At 43.4% G+C, this 9,269-nt stretch overlaps 1 protein-coding gene across 13 annotated transcripts in view; it reads left to right on the top strand.

The window, feature by feature from the left end:
- Positions 1-4,267: 4,267 nt before the first annotated feature.
- KMO (kynurenine 3-monooxygenase) overlaps positions 4,268-9,269 on the top strand; it is a 35,549-nt gene continuing 30,547 nt past the window's right edge. For 5 of the 13 annotated variants that reach the window (XM_080650871.1, XM_080650869.1, XM_080650868.1 and 2 more), the window contains exon 1: positions 4,274-4,363. In XM_080650871.1, the coding sequence (XP_080506997.1) occupies positions 4,310-4,363 (54 nt within the window). In that variant the 5' untranslated portion in view covers positions 4,274-4,309. Of the gene's footprint in view, positions 4,364-9,269 lie in introns of all 13 variants that reach the window. The other 8 variants (XM_080650870.1, XM_080650873.1, XM_080650874.1 and 5 more) reach the window with 4 other exon arrangements.

The raw sequence follows: 9,269 nt of genomic DNA, 5'->3' as shown, positions 1-9,269 counted from the left end.
TGGGTCTCTCACTTTGCTTTCTGTTCAAGTTGTGGGACTTGATGTCCTGCCATGAAGGCCAAAGGAAAAAGGCAATGGTTTTCTCTTTCCTCTCTCTCTCCTAAATCTCATTTCAGAGAGGAAGGGAGAGGGAGAGAGAAATAGAAACATCCATGATGAGAGAGAATCATTGATCTGCTGCCTCCTGAACACCCCTTCCTGGGGATTGAGCCCACAACCTGGGCATGTGCCTTTGACTGAAATCAAACCTGGGACCTTTCAGTCCACAGGCCAATGCTCTATCCACTGAGCCAAACCAGCTAGAGCCATTCACAGTTTTCAATACCATTTCTATGTTGATGATTTCAAACTTATTTTTCCAGCCCTGACTTCTCCTCTATGCTCCAAATTCATATATCCAACTATATATTGAATATTTATATTTTATTTTTATAAAATATATTTTATTAAATTTTTACAGAGAGGAAGGGAGAGGGATAGAGAGTTAGAAACATCGATGAGAGAGAAACATCGATCAGCTGCCTCCTGCACACCTCCTACTGGGGATATGCCCGCAACCAAGGTACATGACCTTGATTGGAATCGAACCTGAGACCCTTCAGTCCGCAGGCCAATGCTCTATCCACTGAGCCAAATCGGTTAGGGCTATATTTTAATTACCTAACTCAAAACTCGTATCTCAAACTTAATATATCCCAAAGAATAAATCTCAATTACCACCTCCATACCATTATTTCACATGCAGTATATGGTACCACCAGTTACTTAAGCTAGAAACCCGGGGGGAGGGGGGTCTTTGATTCCTGAATTCTGCCCCTACTCCCCAACACCTGCATACACTATGCCCAATTCTCCAACAAAACCTGGCTATTCTACCTCAAAATTATATCTGGTGTCCGTCTACTTTTCTCCCCTTCATGTCCGCTAATATTTATTTGTTCTTCAAATAAGTAAGTACATAAACCAGGTTTCATAACAATAACAAATTTCATATAATGGTAAACGCAATAAAAAGAAATAAACAGGAACCTATTTAGAGAATGATGGGATAGCATCTTTTTTTTTATAGACTTTTATCAGAATGGTTTTTTTTAAAATATTTTTTTTATTGATTTCAGAAAGGAAAGGAGCGGGAGAGAGAGAGAGAAATATCAGTGATGAAAGAAAACCACGGATTGGCTGCCTGCTGCACGCCCCCTACTGAGGATCAAGCCTGCAACCCCAGCATGTGCCCTTATGGGGAATCGAACCATGACCTCCTGGTTCATAGGTTGATTCGCAACCACTGAGCCACGCCAGCTGGGCAGATAGCACTTTTTTGACAGAGTGATCAGACTAAGGATGTTGTCTTTGAGACCTGAACACTGAGAGCAGAGAGAGGAGACGCTCCAGGCAGAGAGCTGCCAGCGGGAAGGGCCTGCTGAGATGAACAAACATTGGTTGAGCAAGTGAGTTCATCGGGCACTGTGAGACCACATGCTGTCAATGTCAGCAGCATGAGAATGACGAAAACTACCGAGCAAATACTGTGCTCATTAACCACCGCCCCTAACGCTGACTTGTTACATTTATAAATAATGTAGAGAGAAGTGGAAGTACGAAGTATCTCCTGGAAAGCAAAGCACACTCTAAAGCAGGGGTGGGCAAACTTTTTGGCTCGAGGGCCACCATGGGTTCTTTTTTTTTTTTTTAATATATTTTATTGATATTTCACAGAGAGGAAAGGAGAGGGATAGAGAGCCAGAAACATCGATGAGAGAGAAACATCGATCAGCTGCCTCCTGCACACCTCCCACTGGGGATGTGCCCGCAACCAAGGTACATGCCCTTGACCAGAATCGAACCCGGGACCCTTCAGTCCGCAGGCCGACGCTCTATCCACTGAGCCAAACCGGTCTCGGCCACAATGGGTTCTTAAACTGGACCGGAGGGCCGGAACCAAAGCATGGATGGAGTGTTTGTGTGAAGTAATATAAATTCAAAGTAAAGGAGCGGAGGGGAGAGCAAGAGAACCCTCCGCTCGGGCCCGATAGAACAGCCGAACGGGCCGGATCCGGCCCGCGGGCCGTAGTTTGCCCACGGCTGCTCCTGTTGACTTTTAAAATACTCACCTGAACGCTGTTTAAAAGGCCACTTTTAAAAAATAAGGGTACAAGACAGTTGACATCAAGTGGTTGAAAATGACATAATATGTAAATGCTAGCTTAATATAGAAAAGTAATATTGATATCAGAGGATTAAACTTCAAGGCAAAAATCATTCCTGGAGGCCTAGCCAGTGTGGCTCAGTGGTTGAGCATTGACCCATGAACCAGGAGGTCCCCGTTTAATTCCCCATCAGGGCACACACCTGGGGTGTGGGTTTGATCCCCAGTAGGGAGCGTGCAGGAGGCAGCCAACCAGCGATTCTCTCTCATCATTGATGTTTTCCCTCTCTTGTCTCCCTCTCGCTTTCCTCTCTGAAATCAATAAAAATATATTTTGGCAGGTGGAATTGCTCAGACCACCAAGGGTTATTTTATAGCCAAAGTAATTTGGCCGTGGGATTGGCACCGGTATAGGCAAGTGTAGAATAGATGAAATAAAACAGAAACCTAGAATCAGACCCATAAATATATAAACACTGGACCTATGACAAAGGCAGTCGTGGGAAAATGGAAGTCTTTTTATTCAGAAATTTGGGGGAAATTGGGTATTCACCTTGAAAATAAAATAAAATTTGGGCTATGTCTCAGCATGCATCAAAATTAACTCCATGCTGATTATAGACCCAAAAATAAAGAGTAAGTTCTAAATCTTTTAGAAGACAACATAGAAGAATATCTTTACGATCTCATGATTATAAAAACTTATAAAATGATCAAAAAAGCACCAGTCACAAAGGAAAAACTGGGTAAATTCAAATATGTTAAAATTAAGAAAATCTTTTCATGTAAAGACACCACTAAGAAAGCAAAAAGGCAACACATACATGAATAAAACTTATATCCTTACAAGAATGTAACATATTTGCAACATATGTAAAGAATAAAACTCATATTCAATGGCGTTTTTAAAAAGTGAGACTATTCAAAGAAATATAAGCACTCATATGCAAAAGAAGAAAAGCAAGTTGGGAATAAACAGGTAAAAGGCGCTCAACTTTATTAACAAAGAATGCAAGTTAAAATGACAATGAGACGTAGGACAAACCTGCAAAAACTAGAAACTCCCTGGGTCGAGGGAGAGGGAGATGGAGACGCTTGTAGAAGACAGGGTAACCAACACCAAAATCGTGGTTTTCCATGGTGCCCAAGGACAGGGTTATAAGAATGACTCTTCACCGGGTAGCCTTTTGAATTTTATACCTTGTGAATGAATCAGTGAAATACCCAACATAAAATCTTCTAGCAACTCTATACTCATCCACAAGGGGCCACTATTGAATGCTATTCAACTCTAGCTCTTAACCAGGGGGAAGGCCACTCTGGATTCTCCCGGCTCTCACTGGGAAATGAAGAAGCGTCACCTTTTATGTTCTTCCTTTATTTAACACCACATCATGTTAAACACGTATATTTAAGATAAGACGAAAGAAGGCAAGGAAGTGGAGAGGTAATATGATATAAAGCCAGGAAGGAGTTTACAAGCAGCCTATTATTCATCATCGCGTGTAGTGATAATGCACAAATTAGATTCTGAAGTTTCTAGTGTCCGATGCAAAAAATAAAAAATAAAAAGGAAGGATGGTCACATACACAGCTGAAAATCTTGCTGGGAGGATATCAAGAGAAGGCAGACCATTGGCCCAGGTAGAGTCTGTTCAAGACAATCTGTGAGGAGCCTTTAGACAAAATTCCTGAAATGTGGCTCTTAAAGGCAAAAAATAATTCCTGATTGGATGATGGAATCATGCCATCTCACTCTCTCAGAGAAGCTGAAGATGCTTGGGGAATTCAGTCGAGGGGAGTTTCATTCATGGTTAATTATGAATGGAAAATGGAAGTGAGAAAGTAAGAAAATGCATGTGGTAGAAAAAGAAGAAGAAAAGCCCCAAGCCTGGTTCAAACGTTTCTGTCTGCCCTTCAGACAGGGCGTGTCTCTGCTTGGCTGCGTTTTCAAATCTTGGTTCACGTCATGAAGTTTCTTCCCCCCACCCCCCGCCCCCGCCCTTGAAGCAGAGTTGACTGTGCTTTGGGCTACGAAGGGGTTAAATGTTACCTCCCAGGCCTGCTCAAACACTGTGGCTGGGCCCGGGCAGTATAAAGACAGGAGACATCTGTGTGTGGGAGACAGGAGCCCTGGTGATCGTGGAGAGCTCGTCAGCAGCCATGGAGTCCTGGGACACTCAACGGAAAAAAGTAGCTGTCATTGGTGGTGGTCTGGTAGGCATTTATTTCTGTATTATTCCTGTTGGTGGTGTTACAGGAACGATCGTGACTCGCAATGACTTTTCTTAATCACTTGTCCCAACGGTTCGTTTTCTCCTGAAGACTTTTCTGATGTTTACATACATGGATCTTAAAGGTGGTGTTAGTGTGAACTTGCGTTCTTCCAGGGGAGGTATTTTATTTCCATTAAATGCAAAGGTGTCTGTTTCTCCTTGTCATTTTGATTTAGTGTTACACACACACACACATACACACACACACACACATAGAAAATAAAGATAATTGAATTGATTTATGCCCAGGTTTACTCATTTAAATATATATACATATATATATTACTGTAAATATATTTTAATGAAAACATTTGCCTCACTTTGGTTACTATACTGTCTAATAAGCAGAAGTGTCAAGAAATATGAAGCTAGTGCAGAATTATCATGTTGGGCGTCCGCTGGCTATTTGAGTCATTGGAAATGATACTTGTTTGGTGCCCTGACTTACTTGACTGATCTAATGGAGCCCCTCTGCACCCCCTCACTGAGCAAGTGGATGGCCTGGAGGGGATGTGCCCCACCTGTAGCCAGATGTAGGAGGGGTCTCTGTATCCATCATCCTCATACCGAGCCAGTTCTGTTTAACCTGGGACTGCCTCAAGCAAACTCTATCCCCCCCGCCCCCCACCTCTCAACAGAATATTGCCATTAGTTAAAATTTAACAATTTTCTTTTCACCTTTGGGCTAACCATTTGTAGGCAGTTAGCTCACAGATATTCATTCATTTATCTATTCGCTTAATGAAAATCTATCGAGGGCCCAGTCTGTCCCAGACACTGTTCTAGGCAGTGTATGTAATACTACACGTGTGTTTCTATGGTATGTGCTAATTTTAGTCTTTAGTTCTGCCTTCCTTATTGTCTTTTTCCCCAAAATACGAGGACAGTTCCTCTAACATTGCTGGCTCTAAATTCCAAAATGCTAAGGAACACTATTACATGCGTGTTGGTGAGTGCCTGTGACGGATGCATGTTGCCATTTCTCCATAACGGGCTTTGGTTCACTTCTTTCCTATCAAAGTTTTGCATTAAACGAGAATTCATGTATCACACAAAATCTTATTGAGTGCCTGCTATGTACCAGCATTGTTTTAGATCCTGGGGATTCCGTGGTGAAATAATTTCAGTGAGAGCACTACAAAAGACATGGGAACAGTCCGGCCAGTGTGGCTCAGGGGCTGAGCATCAACCCAGGAACCAAGAGGTCACCGGTTCAATTCCCGGTCAGGGCACATGCCTGGGTTGGGGGCTCGATCCCCAGTGGGGGGGCATGCAGGAGGCAGCTGATCCATGATTCTCTCTCATCATTGATGTTTCTCTCTCTCTCTCCCTCTCCCTTCCTCTCTGAAATCAACAAAAAATATTTGTTTAAAAAGATGTTAAAACAATACTTCAAAAATGTTAATCTGAACATTTAGAAAAATCACTGTATTGGTTTTTCCTCCTTGTGTGAAATGCAGCTCCCTGACCCCTCCCCCTGCCACGGTGTTACCTCCAGAAGCAGGCGGATCACCCTTAAAGCTCTGTTCCCTTCTGTAAATGCCCACGGGGCTGTGCTTGCCTTTATCACAGGTGCCGTCTATTAAAATTATTGATTTGCATAGTTTATTCCCCATAGAAGGTTTTTAACGTCTTGGATCTCACGATTGTCTTATCTTTGGGACCTGCTCATTTCTCTTTTTAAAGGTTACCCCCCTGTCCAGCCTATGAGTAAGAGATCAACCAAAGGACTTGTATGCATGCATATGAGCATCACCAATGGACACGGGGGCGGGGGGGGGGGGGCGGGGAGAAGGTTGGGGCGGCCGGGGAGAGGTCAATGGGGGGAAAAGGAGACTTACGTAATACATTAAACAATAGAAGAATTTAAATTTAAAAAAAGGTTACCCCAGTGCCTTATCCAATCAAGCACACCAACGTATTTTGGGTGCCTGAGCTTGTGTTCAGAACCTAGTAAGGTATCATCTCCTGAGAAGTGGTGTGGATTGGAAGCAAGAAAGGTTTTTCATCAGAACGGTGTCCTACGGGATGTAGGCCTGGGAAGGACCAACTTGAAAAGGGATTTGAAAAACCATCTCTACTTTCCTGGCTGCAAGGAGCTGGGGGTAGATTTCCAGTTCTAACAAGGCAGCCTATGGGGGTGGTGTGGTGGGGGGAGAGACTGCCATTCAGGCTGCCTTACTTTGTGTTCAAGTGACAGGTTTCTTATTTATTTTTTAAAATTTATTTATTGATTAAGGTATCACATATTTGTCCTCATCCCCCCCATTGCCATCCCAAACCCCTCCCCACGCATGCCCCCACCCCGCTATTGTCCATGACCACCAGCCTTGGGCAAACTACGGCCCGCGGGCCGGATCCGGCTGTTCTATCCGGTTCTCTTGCTCTCCCCTCCGCTCCTTTACTTTGAATTTATATTAGCTCACACAAACACTCCATCCATGCTTTTGTTCCGGCCCTCCGGTCCAGTTTAAGAACCCATTGTGGCCCTCGAGTCAAAAAGTTTGCCCACCCCTGGTTAGGCTTATATGCATGCACACAAGTCCTTTGGTTGACCTCTCCTCCTTCCCCCCACCCTCCCCTGCCTTCCCTCTGAGGTTTACAGTCTGATCGATGCTTCCCTGTCTCCGGGTCTGTTTTTGTTCATCATCAAGTGACAGGTTTCTTTTCTTTGCAAAGTGACAAAGCCAGAGAAGTCAAAAGCAAGGCTCTCAGCCAACCTGTCCATGTATCCCTCCGCCGGTCTGTCCATGTATCCCTCCGCCGGTCCATGCTCAGGTCCTGGGTACTCAGAAACGCTGCTTCTGATCACTCTTTTCAGCATTCACAGGTGTGATGGGATGATCAGAGCCAAAGAGCAGTCTTGCAGGGACAGCTTCTACTTGAGCCCTCATTACATGGATATGTCCAAAGAGCACATTCTTTATTTTTTTAAAAAATATTTTTCTTTATTGATTTCAGAGAGGAAGGAAGAGGTACAGAGAGAAAGATAGAAACATCAATGATGAGAAAGAATCATTGATGGGCTGCCTTCTGCATGTCCCCCCCACTGGGGATGGAGCCTGCAACCTGGGCATGTGCCCTCAGCCAGAATCGAACCTGGGGCCCTTCAGCCCGCAGGCTGACGCTCTATCCACTGAGCCAAACTGGCTAAAAAAAAAAGATCACATTCTTTCTTTTTTTTAAAAAAATACATTTTATTGATTTTTTGAAGAGAGGAAGGGAGAGGTATAGAGAGTTAGAAACATCGATGAGAGAGAAACATGGATCAGCTGCCTCCTACACACCTCCTACTGGGGATGTGCCTGCAACCAAGGTACATGCCCTTGACTGTAATCAAACCTGGGACCTTTCAGTCTGCAGGCCGACACTCTATCCAATGAGCCAAACCTGTTAGGGCACAAAGATCACATTCTTGAGGCCAAACTATAATTCCATGAGTAGGAGGTATAACCAGGCTTTTCAAAAGTCACGTGGTGACCAACTCAGACTGATTCTAAGGAAGAGTTTTATGTGCTTCCTTAAGTCAAAAATAGTTGACAAGTTGACACATGTTTAACATGACATTATCAGGTTGACTTTAAACACATTACAGTAAAGAGGTATAAAGTGCATAAAATTGTAATAATCTCGATTCCCCTTCCCTTTAGGGTCAGCATTTATAAACTTAAAGCTTCGGCTTCCTCACGACCCTTGCCCACAGGACCAATCATTGCGGGAGAAGTCCCGTGGGAATCAGTAGAAATTTAGCAAATCCTCTTATATCATAGCACACCAGCTGAGCACCTGGGGAGCATACCTCACCATTTCATTAAAAAAAAAGTTTCCAAACTTTTTAAAAAAAATATATTATCTTATTGATTTTTTACAGAAAGGAAGGGAGAGGAATAGAGAGTTAGAAACATCCATCAGCTGCCTCCTGCACACCCCCTTCTGGGGATGTGCCCACAACCAAGGTACATGCCCTTGACCGGAATGGGACCTGGGACTCTTCAGTCCACAGGCCGAGGCTCTATCCACTGAGCCACACCGGTGAGGGCTCAAGTGGTTTTGACTGGTACCTTAGGCCTCGATATCATGCATGGGCAGGGTGGGGCCAAAGCATGTGACCTGTAAAGAAGGAAGTGGGGAGAGACAGAAAAAGAAAGTGGAAAAATGGAAGAACAGAAAACTGAGTAAATCCATAATTAAGTAACCAAGGAATCTCCTCAGAGCTCTGCGTACGCACCAATAGGCTAGAGTCAATGGTCAATAAAATTCTGATTTTTACAAATTATTTTATGATCAAAACAGTTGACTACTCTGGACTGTTGGTGCTTCAAAACAAATGTAGAGACTTTTCAGAGTTGCCCATGTCCTTCGTAGAACTGTCCTCTCTCTATCGAGGCTTAGCTCCAAGAACTTCCTGAAAGCTTTTACTGCTCTTAGGAGTAACCCCTCCCCCCAGAGTCTTCACTTCTCTCAACACCTTCTTCCCCTTTTATTCTCAGGAACCAGCTGAGAGTTTGTGGTGGGTTCTGAGTGGTGCACACACATTTTCCTTTCCGTTCATATCTTCATATCTTAGTAGTTTCAGTCATGTTGTTGGTTGTTTTTTTTTTTTTTTCCAGTGTAACAACTAAAAAAGTATTGACCGTTGTTCCAAATTAAGCACGTTTTACAGAAAGTGAGCAGAGAAAAAAAGCTAGAGTGTAAAATGCACTTTATCAGCCCTATTACGAATCCTTCTAGTCGAACGCCTATAACATCTACCCCCCCTTTTTTTTTTCTTTTGGTTTTATTTGAACCTCAGTTACACAAAACTGGAGTTATCATAATCTTTATTTCTGGACACATTATTATGACTC

Source organism: Plecotus auritus, assembly GCF_963455305.1.
Source record: "Plecotus auritus genome assembly, chromosome: 14".
Classification (NCBI taxonomy): Eukaryota; Metazoa; Chordata; class Mammalia; order Chiroptera; family Vespertilionidae; genus Plecotus; species Plecotus auritus.
The sequence above is the reverse complement of the archived record's forward strand: the minus strand, read 5'-3'. Positions and strand labels throughout refer to the sequence as shown.